This window comes from Diprion similis, chromosome 2, assembly GCF_021155765.1.
Source record: "Diprion similis isolate iyDipSimi1 chromosome 2, iyDipSimi1.1, whole genome shotgun sequence".
Lineage (NCBI taxonomy): Eukaryota > Metazoa > Arthropoda > Insecta > Hymenoptera > Diprionidae > Diprion > Diprion similis.
Genome location: NC_060106.1, coordinates 19073232 through 19092853, shown reverse-complemented (window position 1 = coordinate 19092853; position 19622 = coordinate 19073232). Strand labels below are relative to the sequence as shown.

The window sequence follows — 19622 nt, the reverse complement described above, 5'->3', positions numbered from 1 at the left end:
ATCCTGGCACTTCCGCACCTCCGCAATCTTCACGTACCCTCTAAAGTGCAGCTCAATTGTTTTTCGGACCTCATGAACGTCATTTCGCCTCATATTTCCCCTCGCGATTCTCGCCGATCTTGATCATTCTTACGACCAACCTCGTGTCCAATGATCAGAGATACACGCTTCGCGTCGACCACGCGCAACTCTTGAAGCTTATTGGACGCCAGGAGGCGGATGGATGGCTGGTACCTTGGTTGGCACTGCCTCCTTCCACGTCCCCAGTCCTGGTAAACGACTTCCAGAAGTGCGACATGGGCTGGCCCTTCCTTGAGCCTCTTTTTCGAGTGCTAAACCTCGACACCGAGAACGTTGTTGAAAGTTATGAACCAGCCGTCATCTTCGTCTCGACTTAAGGACCCTTCTACCATTTCTTGGTGATCCTTCACGGATAACGATATGTTCTGTTATGCGGTTGACGGAAATCGCGAACACTGTTACAGCCGTAGTTTTTTTTCTAGTCGACCTCTGCCTCCTCCCAATCAATCAGCAGTCTCCTGATTACCTTGCGCGAGCAGAACAAGGATGAAATTAGTTGGACAAAGAAATGAGGAGATGCATGCCAAGCAGCAGAAGCTCTTCGATCATTCTGGTCGGACGTTCATCGTGCTTCTATAACATGAATTATTACGTTCGTAGATCGTAATTCTCAGAGATCAGAAGAAGACTCTTGTTTTCCGTGGGTACAATTTTCCCCGGTTCATGACTGCAGTTTGTTCGATAGTCAATGGCTCTTGTTCCGAGGTTTATTGCCGCGCGTTATGCGAATACAAACCTAGGCCAGTTCCGCTTTTGCCACCGTGTCGATGCTGCTCCAGGAAACGTTGGGCAACACGTCCGACTTACGAGCAGGTACTTAGGCATGTGTCGAATAACGTTTTCAAGAGTTCTGCGGAACGCCATCGGACTACAGGCTCCCGCTCCAGCTAAGAAATCGTTTAATGTACCGTGTGTTTGAATTCTGCAAACAAGTGTATGTATGTACATTGGTACCTACGTGATGTATTGACGTTGGTGCGAGGCTTTTGTGGTGAAACTCGTAAATATGAATCTTACATACGATTGTAAAGTGAATAGAGAAAAAAAGAAGGTGAATATAAAAGAAAATCGATTGATGAGGCAATACAGTGATAATGGGAAAGGAAAATAACCGGTAACTACGCGAGGCGTTGACTCTTCTGGAATCGGCAATTCATTATATATCCACATCGACGAGACATGCGAAATGCCTGTATGTGTGTTTATATGAAAGCAACTGGGTAGTCAGGAAGGTGGCATAATTAGTGGATTTTATTATCTTGTCGCGAGCCTGTCGGAATGACTTTAATGTACTTTTGGCTTCCGAGACGTCGCGATTATGCTTCTAGTCGTAAAATCCGAGATCTGAGCTCTTAGTTTAACGCCGGACATTTACACGCGCCAGCTCGCTACAAACGAACGTACATAAATGGTATATCATATATTGATTAACTGTAAAAAATACCAGGTGTCCAAATTTTTCTTATCTCACATTTACATAACACAGTGAGCAAATCTTTTTCTCTCATGGCTCGCTCCGTACAACGAGCCAAAAATGGATTCGCTGGATCGACAAATAAGGTTTCTTTCCGTTGGTAATGACTCTACTGTTTCGACTCAGGGCTTCGCTAATTAGGCCGGTAATTAAACTGTTCGCTTCAACGTTTGCTAGAGAATAACTAAATTTCCGGCACATTCTAATGATCGTAGAGTCAGATCTATTTTCATTCTATTACAGTGGCAGATATACGCGTGAAATTTGAATCTGCGCTAATAACCGTTGCACGTATTTTTTCTTTTAATCAATAACTCTTCGCGTCTAGTCGTAAATACTGCAGACTCAACTCAGGAGGCTGAAACCGTTTCTGTAAATTAAAATCAAGAACTGCTCGAGGCGGCAGGTTTATGGGTAAGGTATACAATGGGAATTCTGGGAACCCCGTGGAGACTCGGCGACGTTCAAGAGTACAGTTAAATAAACAAGCGTAAATATGGGAGGCGAGAATTCCCACAATTTCATCCCGGAATTGCACAAGGACACGTTACGATTCCTTCGAAAATTAGCTACAAGCTTGATCTTATATTAGCTTATAGTACGTTCTGGAAAGACCATCAGGGTCTTCGGTCTTCGGTTCGGCCCACACTTTAGCCCGGTATTTAACAACGAGGAAGCGCCGATTCGCAGCGCAGCTGGCCTTACGTGTCTTCGCAATTTAAGTCCTTGCTCGACACACTCGCAGTTAAAAAGATATTTACATCGACGATCCTCAGCGATCAACAGGTCCGCCTGTCGACTGACAACCTGCTCGCAAAGACTCGGGGAACCCCCGCCCAGCCGCAACATTTATACCCTCCATAAACTCGGATGTTATGCTCTGGTTTTTAAAATTTGTTTTACTACCTGTAGCCAGGATGGGCATCGACGCTTATCGCCACGCAAGCATTTCTCCACTACCTCGTTTACTCTTATTTCATTTGATGTCGAAAGTACGAGTATAAGGGGGATGATGTCAACGCTCTTGATTAACGCCGGACAATCCTTATTAATTAAGTCCCCACCTCCGGGGTCTGGCAGGCCTTTTTTCAATCGACCGGTTTCGTACACCCGCGGGCTTCGCCTTATCGTGACATGATTTATTTTAATGCCTTGCACCGAGGGAAATAACGGTCCAACATTTTGGCCGGTTGCATTATAACCGGTCCCAATCTCCTGGAAGATCGAAGCCGTACAATATATAGATGTATATATATACTGGCCCAGAATTCCCAGTTTGTTACACTTTCGTACCAAAATTACCGCTCCCAAAATCGGTCAAAACCATCAGCTTTATACCTTGAACTTTCGAGATGGGACGATACTCATGCGTGCAAAACTCATTCTTGATCCGTTTTTTTTTTTCTTTTTTTTTCTTTCATTATCGTTAACTTTCTCTGAACGTCGATGAGAATGGATTCGAAGAAATTCTTGCCAGCCAGAAATCACAGAATAATCCAGTTAATACCGTTAACCAGATTCCCTGTGATACTCATTTTCTAAATTATTAATTATCTATTTGCAAAACCACTGTCAAAAACGAAAAGACAAAGAAGCTATGATTAAACGAATATTCCACGAAAAGGATACACCTAAGGTCATAATGGATTTAAGACTGATACTGGTTTTCGCAGGTGTTAAAACTCCGTTCTGCAAAGTGACTGGTGCCCAGCAACTGAGCCGAGGGGGATGGACCGAGTTGCGGAATCTGTCCACCGCGGACCCGCCATTGAAGTTTGTGACATACGAGGGACGGAGTTACTTGCAGGTATGAGAATAATCTGGTATTCGGAGGATGGTGTACGGTTCAGGGTTTTTTACTCGATGGTCTTCGCAGTGGGTAGGAGAAGCCGAGCTGCGGGATGCGACGGAGGGGCGAGTAGTCCGTGTGCATTTGGTGTGCCGAGACGCCGACCGGGAGAAGCTGGCTCCTGATGTATTTACTCCCTGCGTGGCCTTCCGGGTGGCCGGCTCTCCGACGAAGAACAGTAAGTGGTGATTTCGGGCTCCGTCTTATGGCGGCGAGCCTGCAGGGCGGCACCGGTAATTAGCAATTGAACCTCCCTCTCTTTCTCTTTTTCTTCCAGCGATTCGAGAGGTGGTGTTCTTCAACGACGCCCAAGTCTCCCAAGGCTTGTCCGCCATCGAATACACCGCCATCGGATTATCCTCGGTTGTTCTCGCCCTGATATACGTCGCCAGCGTTCTCCTTTACCTTCACACAAGGAAGACCAAACGGAGACGCGTTGCGGAACCGGAATCCGGCCTGAGCACCGGCCGCGATAACATCGGCATCGTCAAAAGCAACCCTCTCCTAGCAGCTGGACGCCATTTCGAAAGCGACGACAACAGTGGACGCAGTGAAAGCGAGCTTGGAGACGATCAACCGCAAAGCGACAGTGATCAGGGATTTGAAAATGTAAGTATCTCCGTGAGTATCTTCAGGAAATTGCAATCGTCCTGCTTCCTTCAACGTCCAATGGTCTTGGAGCGATTAGAGGGTCGGAAAATCTACTTGTAGAACCGTAATAGAAACAGGAAATCATGTTTAGGTCACTTCTGCGGTGGTTCATCCGCATTGCGCGTACAGTTCAGACTCCGATGGGATGTTCGGGTCAGGTTCGATACTTGGGGAACGTCTGCCAGAAGAGGATGTTCGGATTGTGGAAACAATCGAGAACACTCAGCACCAGGATAGCTCCTCACTACCGGGCAGCCAGAGACGGAAGCTGTACTTCAACCCGGCGTACTTCGACAGGCAACTACTACTGGTAAGTCTTATAATTACAGGTAACAGGTGTTGCGTTTACCGTTCACGGTGATTATGTGGATACTTAGAACGAATAACTCATTAGAGTTAACAGCGATTGGGCAAGGTATGCAAAATGATTTAAGTTAGAGAGGTATGTTTCTAGGCCCCACCTCCGGCCGCCATAGAGTTTCTATTCAAAATACGCGAAGTCATCTCCATAGCGAAACACAAGATGGCTGCGAAGCGATTCGTTCCAACGCTTGTTGGTAAGTATCCAGCATCTAATTCGTCATTCAGCTGTATTAGTATTGTCTCGAATCGCGACACGTTACGTCCAATTTCATAGATTCCGAACATGTTTCCCTGACCATTACCAAAACCGCACTTTTGCTCTATCCATACAACCAATTTCTTCAACAATAAAACATTGTTGGAGATTAAATCTGTATTAACAAATTACCTGTTTCACCTCGCGCCCTGAAGCTTGCACAGCACAAGTATATACTTATAAAATCCTGACATACATAGGGATTCCGGAGGAGGAGATTGGCCTGGAACGGAACGGTCGAACGGGTCTTCATCGTCGAGGAAGCTCGGCTCAGGGGTCTGTCGCAAGATCGAAAAAGTCTCAAAGCTGCACCGGATGCCCAGGTTGCCGCGAATCGCAGCCAAGTTTGCCGGTGCTTCCCGCACCTTCGCACTTATGCCTGGGAGAAAGTAGGATACGTGCATGGTTGGAGGATGTAAAACCGCCGGAGAGAAAGTGGAAGGACGCGGAAGACAGTAGACGGAACTTTGCAGAGAACGCGAGATCCTTCGCGAAGAATCTTGAGTACCTCAAAGAGATGGCCAAGAGCGATTTCGGCAGCCCCGAGAGGGCGAATAAGCCCATGTCCTCGTCGTGGAGGGACAATCCGCCGATGCTGAAGACCTTCCAGAACATCGCGAAGAGTGAGATAATGGAGAACGACGACCGCCTCAGCGTATCGAAACGTTCGACCAGGTCCATGTTTGAGGAGTCGAACTTCAACCGGTACCACAACATGTACAGCAGCAACATCGAGACCTTGGATATGAACGACACGGTGAACGCGAAGGTCAGGAAAGCCATAGAGAACTCGTTCATCAAGCAAATGGAGGAGAACGCGACTCTCGAGTCGTTGCAATCGCTGGAAAAGAAACTGATGGATCCACCATCGTTGAGAGAGGGACGAGCGACGCCCACGAATTCGCACAAGTCTGCCAAGTCATCGTCGAACGATTCGGTGCCAAAAACACCGACGAGGAGGCCGAAGAAGTCACGCGCACCACCAGCCCCGAAAAAGCTGCCCGACATGATCAAGGAGCTTCCGAACGGAAAATATCCCGCCAAGAAGCTCATGGATGAAGTTATCCAGGAAATGGTTGTCGCCAAGGCGCTCGAGCATGGACCAAAACTAGCCAAGGCTACCGACTTCGAGGTCGACAGTTTGGAACGCTCGAAGACCAGTCTAAAGTCCTCCTCGTCCCCGGACTCCACGGATCGTCATTCGAGTCCAGCTCTGTCGACAGCGCTACCTCTCGATGAGGAACTGACTATGCAGAACGCGATATTCAACGTGAAGACGGGGGCGATGACGATCTCGAAGTTGAAGAGTGAGGCGTTGGAGAGTAAGGCGACACCGAAAACGACCCTTTCAGAGCTAATACTCCCCAGACCCCAGAGGTACTCACTGGTCAGCGAGGTTTACGTTAACGACGGGTACGCCAGCCCGGCCGGAAGCGAGTCTTCGGGGCCGGAAATCCAGTACGAACCCGAGAACCCCGGGCACCTGACCATCAAGGTCCTTGACTCGCCGGAGAACTACGTGAAGCAGGACGATTCGGAGTACGAGCCGGACACGCTGGATCGTAAACCGATGAAGTTGAAGATAAACGGGGACGTCAGCTACGGCAAGGGTAACCTTGACGAGGTATACGTGGACTCGTTGGAGAGACCAGCCCACATATCGCTACGCAGCAAGGGAAGTTTCAGAACCGAAGATTCGAAGGGTCACGAAACTGCACCGTTCCAACGTAGCTACGGAAGCCTGCGCGAGATCTACGAAGCCAGACTGAGAAGCAACCTGAAGAACTCTGCGCTGCTGAGCAGCACGCGGTCCCTGAACGGGGACGCGGAGGTGGACACTAACTCCTGGCAGAAGAAGAAATATCTCACTCCTGAAATGAAGCACATCAAGAGACAACGGAAGCCTCAGAACCAGCCTGACGTCGTTCCCACTCCGATCGACGAATCGATCTACCAACAGCCGAAACCACCGCGGCTGATAGAAGGCCTAATGACGAAGCCCCCTTTGCCACCGCCAAAAAACGGACGGGACAGGAGTCGCGTTGATACTGGTAGCCCTGCGGCCAGCGAGATCACTTCTGTCCCAGTTAATTATCACTCCGCGGGGAAGCAATTCATCAATGATATCAACGAATCGAATGAGCCTTGCCTCTGTCGCCAAAAGAAGAATGTCATGTCGAGCAGCTTCGAGTCGTTGGCTACCTTGAACCAAGTCGAGAAGAAGCTCCAGCTGTCGAGGAACGATAGTAGAAAGACAGTGATCGGCGACGCTAATGTGGACTCACACTGGCGAGTCAACGAATATCCGTCCAGAGAATACGAGAATGTATCGTCCCTGCGCATCAATGCTAATCCTTCGAAGTCCAAGGGCAGGATCCCCTTGTTTCCAATCGACACAAAGAGCTACCCTCCAGTGAGGAAGACTGTTTCCGGTCTCAGACATTCCGGTTCAGAGAAAAGAGCCAGACAGTCAACGGCCGAGCCAAGATGCCTCATTTCCGAGGGGTGCATCACCTTCCTGGCACCGGAACACCGCTCGTCGCCCCTGAAGAACTCCGGACGTCGAAACGGAGGTCGGATCCGAACGGCACCTGGGATCCAGGTCCAGCAGAACGGCTACAAGGTCGAGGACAGTGGATACCTCAGCAGCACGGACAGCAACGGATCCCACAAACAGCTACTGAAGCAGGACGTCAGCAGCGTTTCGGAAACGGATGAAACGGAGTCGGCCTGTGATGGAGCGAGCGAAAGCGGCGCGGAGAGCATCGGCACGGACAGTGTGTTCTTTGGCAACTTCCGGAAGCTCTCGGAGATGTCGAGCTTCTCGAAGAGCGTCGACTCCGGGGTGGATCTGAACGTCCGGAACCCGTATTTCCAGGCATTTGGCATCAGGAATGAAGGCGGGGTTTTAGAGCGGCCGAGTTATGCCGCCAGCGACAGCGAAACCGATAGCTTTATGACCGTTCTACCGCTGGCAGGTAGTAAACGGAACAGTTTGGTTTTATAGTTGTAACAAATAGGCGAATAGTAACAAGAAATTTCAGAGGTTGTGAAAAAGTTATTAACGGAGTCCAGGGTACCTTTTAGCTTTTACGTTCTACTGGGACCAGCGTGTCCCGGATCTTCCTTTTTTCAGTCGACCAATTATTCCAGGAAGGCTTCGAACGTCCGAAGACTTCGAACTATTAGGGCCCAGAAATCAAGGCCTTTCAATGACTTAAATATTTTCTTTTCTGTATTTCAATAACGGGCTAATGCACTGCGAGAAAAATGAAGTGAAGTCTCGTCGTTTCGATCCTGCATTTGAGAATGGCTACTTTCAATTGAATGAGGAGTAGTTATTTGAACTGATGTCAGGTAGCGATTTTTAGGTCAGTTTTCCATTCCGTCGAGATTAGAAAAATAGAAAATAAAAAAAATTAGAGACTTGTCAGCATGCCGACCAGAATTCCGATGAAAACTCCGAAATGTGCTCATAGAGTCTTCCGTCTAGTGTAATTACTTGCGATATATTTATTTCATAGATATTTACTAAACGCTATTTTTCACTCTCTTGCAATTTATTATCAACAAATTTTTTTATCCTAGTCACATTTAACGGCGTTCACATACAGGAGATTTCAATAATTAATCATACACACAGGTCTTCGCAAGTTTAACCAACAATAGTCTCTGCCTTATAGTTTACTTTAATCCATGTAATATAATATATTCCTCGCCAGTTATATAAAGAAAATAATAAATTATTATATGATATTTAATTTAAACCTAACGTAATAGAAAATTGGTGTAGATGAAATGAGGGCCAGTATAGGTTTAAAATAAAATTAAGAAAAATGTATTTAGAAAAACGAAAAAAAAAAATAACACGAAACGCCAAGCGTTCAAGAGTTCATAGTTCGGGTACGCTGTATAATAATCCACGTCTATAATCATTTAATTATGATCTTGTTAGTTTAAAGGTCCAATCTGGATCTGTAAGATCATTACTATTTTTATAAATATTTATTGTTATTTTATTTTATTTTAAAAAAATTGTAATTTATATGTTTTACAACACATATAACGTATGAGGAGAAGTCGTCTTAATTCCCAGTTTTTCTTCGAACTATATGACATTCGGTGAAAACACTGATAATCACGGGTCAAAGAATTACTCGAGAAACGGCTTTGGCCGGCGGTGCAATATTAATATTTGTTAGGGTCTTAATAATTAACCGAATGCAATGTATGCTTGTGTACATAAACGTGTGTCTGATTGTAAGTACCTATTCAATTTCGTGTGCCTAGAATTGAATTAGTTGTTTAAGGGTTGTCGAAATAATGATATCTTGCCAAAAACGGTATTAATATACTGTACACATTTTTCATTATTTAAGTGTTATAAATTCAACTTAATCATTAACACATTATATCAAATATTTATCTATAACATAGACTTTCAATTTTCGTCAGTGACTCGTTAAGTTTGTCGTTGGATAATTTATTCGATAATTTATATGAAGATGAAACTACCATGTATATATATATATATCCATGTTGCATTTGGTATATAAGTACGCGACAATTGTACGCTCACGCTCACAATTGCAATACCGCGCTATTTAAACGTTGAGAATTTGTACAAATATTTACTTTTACCTGGTCGTCTTAATATTTTTTTTTTATTTCTATTTTATCCTCAAATTCTTTATCTTTTGACCTCACTGTTTTGTTCTGTACTGTTTAATATATATGCATACATATATATGTATATATATATATATTTATTTTTCCCTTAGTGAAATGAATTGTGAAATTCAGAAGCGCACGCTTCCAAGTACCTGCCAAATGTATATATGCATAGATCTATAGGTATATGTAAAAGAAAATATTTCGCGTATAAATAATTTTACACTTATAAATGAAAAAGAGAAGAAACAACATTTTTTTAACAATTTATCAAGTAATATATTATCGAGACAATATATAATATATTCTATAATTATTTAATTATATAACGTGTACATAAAAATATAATATATAACACGTATAAATGTTCATCCATACGTGGGAGGAACATATAATGAAGCGCAAAGGTAGACTTATATTCGTAAACGATAGAATTCGAGGCATCTTATAAGACTCCGTCCGTTCATATAGATCATATTATAGTTCAAATGTCTTGTGCAATGTACGAATTCTTCTTATACGGTTGTGAATACTTTTAGTACGCAATACGATAGTGCGATATAATACGTATATTTTAGGATTGAGAAGTACCAGGATTCAACGGAAATTGAATGAATTTCTCTCCTATAATACTGTTTCGGGGACAGGGTGTCGGTGGGTGTTGGACTGATTTTAATTAAATTCAACCTATATCGAGTCGCGAGCCAATACAATTCGGATCCTGTGATTCGATTCGATAGTTATTGGCAGCACGTTGCGTAGTCTGTACATATTCATTCGTTTTGTAATAAATTCTATTTGGGAAAAATAAACATCTTCATTTATTCCCTCGAGAAACTTCCAACCTTCAATTATAGATCATCAGCTTGTCGTCAGTTTGTTTGCAAGCATTTGCATCTACGGAAATGAGTTATTTAAAAAAAAGAATCTAATTTAGATTTCAATCGCATGTGTATCGCATTGCCTATAATTAGGCTCACGTTGAACCAGTATAAGCGGTTGCCTAACTGTAGGCGCCTTATTGTGGTAGCAGGGTTGCCTCTGATCAGGCGATAGTACATCAAATTGCCTATAGTCGGGAGGTTTTCAGTCTTCTACAAGTAGATTTCAGACTACTTTTTCGATTTCAACTAGTAAATTGATCATAGTTTTGCACCGAAATTTATCACAACTGATATCTCATCTAAGATAATTATTTCGAGATGGCGGGTGTATTATTAAAATTTTTCTTGTAGAATTATGACGGAAAGTGAAGCGCAAGAACTCGAATGTAAGTGTCTTGAACAAAATCACTACGTCTGTACGAAATGAAGTTCGTAAATTAGTCGATTTAGATTTATATCTGACGGCTTTTATACGAGTAACTTTCAAATTCAAGGAGTGAAAAAATAACTGGGTTCGTAGGTGTGCGAAAATATTCTTAGTCATATTTTTATATTTATAAAGATATGTATTTTATAAGCATTCCCAACTCGCGTAAACTATTCCGAAAACCTGTGGATAGTGCAACTGTTCTGAAATTCCTCGATCATCAAGTCCGACTTGGCGATGGCTTTCTGGATCTTAAAGGCGTTTTCCGGTTCCATATACGAATTCAGCTCGTCTTCCAACGCGGTAATTACTTCCTCAGCGTTGACAACGTTTTTGAAATTCACGCTCGTCTCTTTCGGCAGAACTTTGTGCAGTAAATGAAGAAGAATGTTCAGCTGCGATATGGATCTAAGGGAAAGAACACTGTCATAAAACTCCTACTCACAACCGTTGTGGAAGAATCGATAAAAAGAAAAAATATGTCACGAAGCGGTTTTTTCTCACCTGGCGCAAATTACACTTCGACACTTGAGATGTGAAGCAGACTTAAGTTCCAAGATGCAGCGATCCATATGAGAAGTTCGACCGGTAAATACTTTCGGCAAAATTTCCGTGAAACCAATATTATCGAGAAGATCTTTGAGGTCTCCGATCAACGGCTCGTTGAGTCTAAATTCAATCTTCTTGTCGATGGATATCGACTTCGCAGACAGAATTGCTTGAATTTTTTTGTTCCGAGCGGTGTTTGCGTCCCCGTTGGATTCGCAAAGTAGATTCAAGTCGTGCTTGTCTTCCAGGACATCGTCCACGCAGAGAGTGAGCGTCGGGATCAGAGTCTGCATCTGCACACCGTCCAAATCGTAGGTGATGGTGCCGAACAATTGGGCGATCGGACTATCCGTAAACCGAGGTAAGTCGACGACGACAGTTGCTGCGAGTTCTCCGGAAATCCCTGAATCAGCGAGATCGGTTCGCCACCAAAACGACTTTGGATCTTTGGACCAAAACGTAGAGACGCCGTGAAATTCTTGGACGTCCTTGATGGCGACGTGGGCGTCCAGCTCGAACAGATCCCTGGAACAATATCGTTTCGAGAATTTAAATATCAACTCTGGAGAAAGGATTGAGGCAATTCCGGAAGTTTGGGAATGGAAACTCCTGCGACATTCGGCTATCGTACAGCTCCGACGATTAGGCAGTGATGCTGGTTACCGGCTATCTGGTCACAGCCCACGACTTCGAGATGATAACCGGATGTCCGTCACTCGCCGATAAGGACGTTACGGTTCAAGAGACCGGAGACAGGACAAAGAGAAAAGCTGTCAACCCATCAACGGCATCCTTATCCTCACCGCAGTACATGATGATAGAGAGTACATTTCGCTCTACAAATTTTATCCTTTTACTTTTACTATCAGAATACTGTAATATATAGTGGTGTTAAAATTTACCAAATTAGACCGGTATGGACTATTGTAGAATAAATGTTGCGGTCAATTCGGAAATTCACAAAGTATAGTCTATAGAAATCCGCTATGGCATTATTCTCACATTAAATTAAGTCGTAGAAATCGAAGAAGTAATCTTTTGAGATACTTTGAAATCTTTTGAGGTCTATTAAAATTGAATACACTAAGGTGAATTCGGTTCTTCTTGTGTGCGATGCGTAAAGCCATCGAGAACGTAATTCCATAAGCCAATTTTTGAAAGTTGTGATTACCCATTTCACGATCCAATCCGGTAAATTGACGCAAAAGTATCAAGTTTAACAAGAGTAGATAAGATAAACGGACTAATATCCGGCTATCTAAAATTAGGAGGGTACGAATTTTGAGATTACTTCCGTAGTCACTTTTATTCAACGCACAAATTCGCACGTCGATAAAGAAAGATCGAAATTTCTATTACTTCCAAAGATCAAGAAAACACATTATTTACTAATTAATTTCCTGACCACGTCTAATCGTCATAAATAAACTGATTAAAGATCTCTCAAACTATCAATGATTTTTGAAAAATTATCTTGCACATGGACTCCGAGACAAAAAGTTGCTAGCTCCAAAAATTGCAACAAAAAATAAGAAGAAAAAAAACGCAAATGAATATGACACATAGATTATTGCAAACGGGTAAAAAAGTGACGGTTATCGGGTCGCTGATGGTGGGTGCAGCGGCGATGAATTCAAATGAAATAATTAGCCCCAAGTAATTAACAGCACACGTGTGACCGTTTGACCGTGAATATGCACCGCTAATTGCTAAGTCACGCGTTTCACCAGCAGAAACTTAAGCGTATAGCTATTTCCTGCTTACGTAGTATCAGCAGAACTGAAACATCGCTCGAGGATTCGACGACAATCTCCAGGGTCTTCAGTTGAGCGTCGTCAGTTGCGGAACGAGAAACGAAACGTGACAGGAATTTTTCAAGAATCGTCTATATAGCTTTTCTCTAGACACTCGCGAGTTCTTATCGTTTTCAAATATCTCCGCTAACTATCGGCATATTTTTTGTTTGTTCTCTCGTTTTCGGTTTTTTGTGGATCGTTTTTTAAAAAAAGCTCGTTGTGAAGTTTAAGTGTATTTATTTCCTCTATTTTCTTTCATAATTAAACTTCGATGTCTTTTCTCCACGTTGCAGTGACGATTTCTCGATAAGGGTAAGTGAGTTGGATGTTTATTGATTTTAGTACGTATCTGCATGGGGATCGGACGTATTATAGGTGATACGGAAATTCGATCGATCTGTATTACGCACATGTACATATACAACGTCCAGTATCGCTGGAAGAGAAAAGTAACGCGTCTGTTTTTCTTCCTCGTCTTCTTGTTTTTGAAAGGAAAGATTGAGCCGCGAGGAAGGAAATTCAATTACTCGTTCAGGCTAGAGATTGCTGTATCGATCTGTTTTTTAATACATTGAGGAAAAATTTTTCACCCACCGTGAAGCAGAATGAAATCCGGTGTGTACATGAAATAATGTAATTTTTAAAAATTGGAGAAAATTGGAGCGATGGTCATTAGCTCAGGATAATATAATGGAACGTTAATCGAGAGGTCGGTACAAATTGACTCTTTCTACAAATTACTCTGTTTATAATATTGAAATCGTGTAGAGAAAGATTGCTTTTACATAGAAGCGAGAATAAGGTAGAGGAATTGGAGGTAAAAAAGTGTCGCGAAACGAGTTATTTTTTGCAAAAAATTTTTACTCGTAAGGGGTGAAATGCTGGTTGCAAAAATATGTTATAATTATTCTGTGCTTAATAGCATTCGCTGCGGAAAGAAATATAATATTATAGTATATGTATATAGTCGACAGTTTGTGATAAAATAACGCGATACAATTTTTCCCGATGTTGAAGGTAAATAAAAAATACTGAGAAAATAGAAAAAGGACGGAAAAAATAGATAGATAGATAGATAGATAGATATTTTTTATTCTTCCATGGCAATATTGGACAATTACGTAAAGACAGCAAATTAATTCAGAAGCAGGAAGAATAAAACAGAGACAGAGAGAGAGAGAGAGAGAGAGAGCAAGTGCACAGAAATATAACTTAAAATGAATAAATGAAAATCATAGAACAAAAAATAAACAGGAAATACGAGTAAATGACAATACAGAAGAGGGCGGATTTCATCTAGAGTAAAAGAAAAAACCTTCTATATATATAGGCTATAACTCTCTCAGTTATTTTAATCCAGTTTCATGGATACAGGAACGGAAGGACGGCAATCAGGTTGATTGATCGCGTTCCTTTTCTCTGATATGTGCAAGCAGCGAGGAGAAGAGAAGATCGATCCTTATTTATGGACCTGCAGTAGTCACACGATTCTATATTTCACGCTCACTACACCTTTTATCGGAATCTAAGTAATTGCACAGAAGTTAAGAAATCGTGAGGCGTGCGAATCGAGCGACGAAATTGTAAATTATCATCCAAATTATGCAGAGTAATTATCTCAAGGGTTTTATCCATTTTTTTTTTTTTTTTTATAATTGATAAGAATAATTCGGGTTGCATTCGGTGCAATGTTTCTTTGAGAATGGATTATAGTACAGTAGGGATTATACGTCAAAGTATAAGAATGAAAAAAGAGGAAAAAACAGTGTAATATTCTGTGTTATACACACAGGATATTGTAATACCTCGGAAAGTTGAAATTTATGCGAGACAAAAAGGAGAAGTGAAAGTAAAAAGTAAAGCACCAAGGGGAATAACAATTCGTCTTCCCTGATAAAGCGCGAGAAAATTTCATACGAAATACTTTAGCTTGGTTCTTTTTATGCTAAAGTTTGTATATTCTCGTTACTCAAGTGATTTCCCAAAGCGAAAGATAAGATCGTATTACAATAATTGGCGTAATAATACCGCGTTTAATCTGGGTTGAAAAATTGCGCTGCATGATTGTTTGCACGGAAATTTTCTAATAATTGACAGGACGTTTTTGTTGTAAAAAAAAAAAAGAAGCACGTTTAGCATTTTGACATTCCGAAGATTGCCTGGACGATGGATTCCAGAAGCGATGCGTATCGGGAAATTTCACCGCGATTGGAATCGGTTTGCAATTAGCCAAGGAATTTCTCTTGGCCGAATGGCGAATTTCGGATTGCTTTCTAAATTTTCAAATATCAAGGCAGAACATTTAAGAACGAGGAAAAAATTGACGACGTTTAGCGAAAGAGATCAGGTCACCGTTTATTTTTGATTGGATGACCAAAAGTATAAACCCGGAAAGTAAATACAACAATAAATTAACACCGGTTTTTGCGAATCGAGAACGAAGAGAAATTTTTTCGAGTAAGTAAAAATCGTTGTTAATTATTGCTAGGCGACTGTCTACGTAAACAGTTTTAAGAAACCGTCAAATTTTCATCACGCAAAGTGTTAATAAAAATCAAAAGTGGAAATCGATTATCCGATCAATGGCGATTTGAATAAATGATTAACGCGAGACATGAGTCTTCTCGTCAAACGAAAATATTAAGATAATAGAAAAATGTGAGCTTTTCCGGTGAATTTTACGCATCGATTTTAGCCTCGAAGAAAAATTGTACGAAAATTTATTCACCTTTTGATTATTTTCTTCATTATTCTTTAGACGATTCATCGTGATTAGTGATTTATTCTGAAGCTCGCGAGAGATTTGACAACGATTAATATTAAGTTTAACAAAGCTAATTAGTCGCGTCGCTGTTGTAATTCACTGGAGGAAAAGTTTGCAAACTTTTCATATTTTTCCCTTGATTCGGTCAGCGGTACTTCGTTACGTGTAAACTTTTATTGTAGAATTTTTACTCAATCGCATTTCTGTCGACGAAGCATTCACAGATTGACAGTCGGAAGTTGTTATACCTGCGAAAAAAAGTGCAGTGAATCCGTTAGAAGAGTCACCCGGTTCTAGAAGAGTAAGAAAATCAGGATCACAAATAAAAAAAAAAAAAAAAAGGTAGAAAGGAAATTCTCATATCTGCACCACCCGCACAAAAAATTCGTGAGAGTTTACAGAGCCAAGGAGAAGAAAAAGCTCGAAACAATGTCCATCCGCGAGCTTTGCATGCACCACGGTTCCTCAGTGTTCGTAGAATGTATAGAATATGGAATGAACGGCAAACACGAGGGGCTGCGTCTCTTATGCCTCAGAAAATTCACCCTCCGTGAAGAAGAAGAAGAAGAAGAAGAAGAAGAAGAAGAAAAGGTGTTCACCACTTGGCAATGTTTCCTTGCTTAATACGGATTCAAATATTTCGAGATTTAGATTTCGTAATTTTTTATTTGAATAATTTCCTGGGACTTGAATCGTATAGGCAAAGAGAAAAAAAAACATTTTTTTTTTTTTTTTTTACTTGTTTTATAGCGAGATATTCATACAACGAGGATTTATCGAGCTATCACCTGAAATTTTCATTTATGTTGAGAAAATTATTCTCTAGAATTCTGCCAAAACACTTCTTTATTGTAACTACTAAAGCGTTTATTTAAAATTTGAGTATTTGTTTTCGTTGAACGATAATAAGAAGAAAAAAAAAAAAAAAAAAAGAAGAAACAAAAAAAAAAAACCATCGTAATTGACTAGGGCAGAAGATAAAAAACTGAATTTCTGTTTATACATCGTTTCTTTCTGTTCTATAGCACTCTGTTTAACAACGTCTAACAAAGCGTCATTTTAACGAGACTTTCCTAGCTTTGTGCTGATTTATTGGCTCAAGAGTAAATTTGCCGTTCTACCGAGTATTTGCTGCAGGCATATTCGAATTTCCACCAACGTGAGCAAACGAACCTATGCATATATACATTTATATTATATACCAGATATGCAAACCCACTCCGGAAACCAATAACTCATGATTGGCTGGTTGGGGGAATTGCTGCTCTGACACGCACGGCTTGAGACACGGCTTTCGTAGGTGCTACAGATTTTTGCCCGCAATCAAATTTTACGAAGTCAAACTACGAGGGTAGAAGGGGAATAAGGGGGGGGGGGGGGGGGGGGGGAGTACAAGATGAAAATAATCGTAGTTGGTTGAAAGGAATTCGGATAAACTGCTGCCCAGATGACAACCAATCACCGTGATGAGACTAGCTTGCATGCCGGAAGTCAAGTAGAAATTGAAAATGAATTTTCACATAGTTTAACGATTATCCTGTAAATGCAGCAAAACTTTTTTCTTTTTTCTCATCGACCTCGACAGTCCCGTTACGAGCAGGATGATACGTGTACGCAGAATACTGTCTAATTGCCAATTGTGATGAACCAAATTTAATCCGCTGGGCGGGTTTTTATCCGCCCACATTCAAGTCCCTTAAAATTAAACCGTTGCGATCAGCTTCCGCATTGCGGCTGTCGGATATATTGTCTCTACATTGCGAAATAGAGAGGCACAGTGGGTGGGGGAAAAAGATGCCAAATATACGATTCAGATCGCGGCTTCGGAACCATTTTTATTGGCAAGTTTGTTGGAATGAAATAAAACGTTGAGATCCGTGGTTCACGGGGTTTGAAAGTTCTTTTATCGTTATATTTATTATTTAATAAAAATCGGTAACGTTGAAATCATTCACACGCTGTTTTTTTATTTTTATTTTTAAAGTCATCTTTAAGCTCTGATAGCTGAAATTCCAACGTGAACATAATTTTGCCCGCCATATTTTCATTTGGGTTTTCCATAATTTCTCTTTCTCAACTTTTGCCCGGATGAAGAAAGTCGGATAAGCCGGATACCGGGTGAGAAGAAAACTTCTAAAAGTCCTGCACATCAACCGATTGTACCTATCTATAGTCGATGGTCTGATAGGTACAGTCGAATCCGCGTGACCCGCGCATCTAGTTGATGACCGGCTAACCGGGCCGTCGCCATGTTGGAAAACGAAGCTCCATGTGCGGGCGCTTGCGCGAGAAAGCATTTAATCCGGGAGATCGACCCGCGAGAGCGTTCTCGAGGTCGGTTGCAGGCCAGGTTTATGCGCCCCTCGCCTCGTAGCGTCAGTCATGTCGAGGGTGTCGTCGTGAACGTTGGCCTCACGCTCTGACCGAACAACGCGTCCAACGACACGTGCAAGTGTCGATCCGTAGACCGGAAGCCTGAATTTTTAACCCTTCGAGGTCCAGTAGTCACCCTAAGCTTGAAACAAGACTCCAGGATCCCGAAGACCCTTTTCGACACTCTGTGGCAGAGCATGATATCAGAGAAAGAGAAGACATGGATGTGAAGTGTTTGGTACAGTAGGAAGAAGTCCGAGTAGCTTCGTCCTGGTGCTTCTATTTGAAGGTAGAGTGACGTCATGCAGGATGAGGTTTGGAATCGAGGTTGATAAACAAGTCGTTGAAGTAGTTGAATCGTTGGAGTTGATCGGATGACCTTTAGAAGTAGCTGGTTGGAAGATAGTTTGGAGTGTTGGATCGCGAAGGACCAAGACGTTGAGGTGTGGAACCGGCGTGATTGGTGATGAACGTGTTGTTTTTCGTTCACTGACACCCAACACTTGCCTGGAAGACCATGGAACTAACTGCTTACCGATATCGTTATCTGTTATGGGCATAGAGTTGTGGAATAATGAAAGAGAGATTAGATTGCATTTTATTGTTACGCCGTGGCCTATATGTGCGGTCAAATGGCAATCCAGCGGTACAAGCATTTGAATAGAGACGACGATGATGATGATATTTATTTTTAGTTTGCTCAGTTATTTGCTTGTTTTAACCTACATTCTTACTACGTATTGTTATTCATATATGTTATTCTATTGTTGATACAATGTATTCATGAAACGCGCGTTTGAACCGTTCAACTTTCAAAAAGAGAGAGAGAGAGAAAGAAGAAGAATTTGTGTTTGTTCCATTTTTGAAAATGAATCGTTTCTGATGTCGAAGCAAAATGATTTAGCGGATTCTCAAGATCTTGAATGTCTTTGGGTTGGTGTGTGTTTCTTTGTGCGAGTATTTGTGTGACTGACATCTGTGTTACATCAACAAAAGCCTGCAGAATCGTAAACGGAATCCCGATCTTTAAAACAGAGAAACGGAAGATTTTTACAAGTTCACGGTTTACTTTGCGGGTGGTGATAAAAAACAGTCTTTCACGAGTCTCGAATCAGCTCCGAATGTCTCTGGACTTCCGGCTGCTGGACCACGTGGCGTTTTGACATGTAGAAGCTATAGTCAGTATCGTTCTTGGCTGTTCAACCTCCGCGACTAGAGAGCTCGTTTCGATATTTTATAATGTCACTGTCAGAGCTATTGTACAGGGAATTGTAATCGTGAGTGCGACCAAGGGGGAAGAGTATCAGCGGAACAGGGTGCGGAAGTCAAGGCCGCCTTTGACGAGTGCAAAATACTTTATCGAATGACACGAGGATGAAGTCAGTAACGTTACTGTAACGACGCATGTTTAAGAAAAATCTCTAATTCGCACCTTATTGTGAAAAGCCAACACCTTGAAAGTCATTTCCTAAAATTTCCCAATT

The 19622-nt window shown here is 41.9% G+C and overlaps 3 protein-coding genes across 3 annotated transcripts in view; 2 read left to right on the top strand and 1 right to left on the bottom strand.

Annotated features, from left to right (window-relative positions):
• LOC124415885 overlaps positions 1 to 7904 on the top strand; it is a 77224-nt gene extending 69320 nt beyond the window's left edge. Inside the window, exons 5-10 of the mRNA XM_046896581.1 lie at positions 3229 to 3362; positions 3432 to 3582; positions 3682 to 4013; positions 4147 to 4365; positions 4510 to 4612; positions 4875 to 7904. Coding sequence (XP_046752537.1) covers positions 3229 to 3362; positions 3432 to 3582; positions 3682 to 4013; positions 4147 to 4365; positions 4510 to 4612; positions 4875 to 7681 — 3746 coding nt within the window. The 3' untranslated portion in view covers positions 7682 to 7904. The remainder of the gene's footprint in view (positions 1 to 3228; positions 3363 to 3431; positions 3583 to 3681; positions 4014 to 4146; positions 4366 to 4509; positions 4613 to 4874) is intronic.
• A 2494-nt stretch (positions 7905 to 10398) lies between these two features.
• The window catches only part of LOC124413748, a 37980-nt gene continuing 28756 nt past the window's right edge, over positions 10399 to 19622 (bottom strand). Inside the window, exons 4-5 of the mRNA XM_046894501.1 lie at positions 11161 to 11730; positions 10399 to 11064 (exon numbers count right to left, since the gene is read on the bottom strand). Coding sequence (XP_046750457.1) covers positions 10827 to 11064; positions 11161 to 11730 — 808 coding nt within the window. The 3' untranslated portion in view covers positions 10399 to 10826. The remainder of the gene's footprint in view (positions 11065 to 11160; positions 11731 to 19622) is intronic.
• The window catches only part of LOC124413759 (carbohydrate sulfotransferase 11), a 31950-nt gene continuing 25370 nt past the window's right edge, over positions 13043 to 19622 (top strand). Inside the window, exon 1 of the mRNA XM_046894521.1 lies at positions 13043 to 13313. The gene's annotated coding sequence lies outside the window, so the exon portion shown is untranslated. The remainder of the gene's footprint in view (positions 13314 to 19622) is intronic.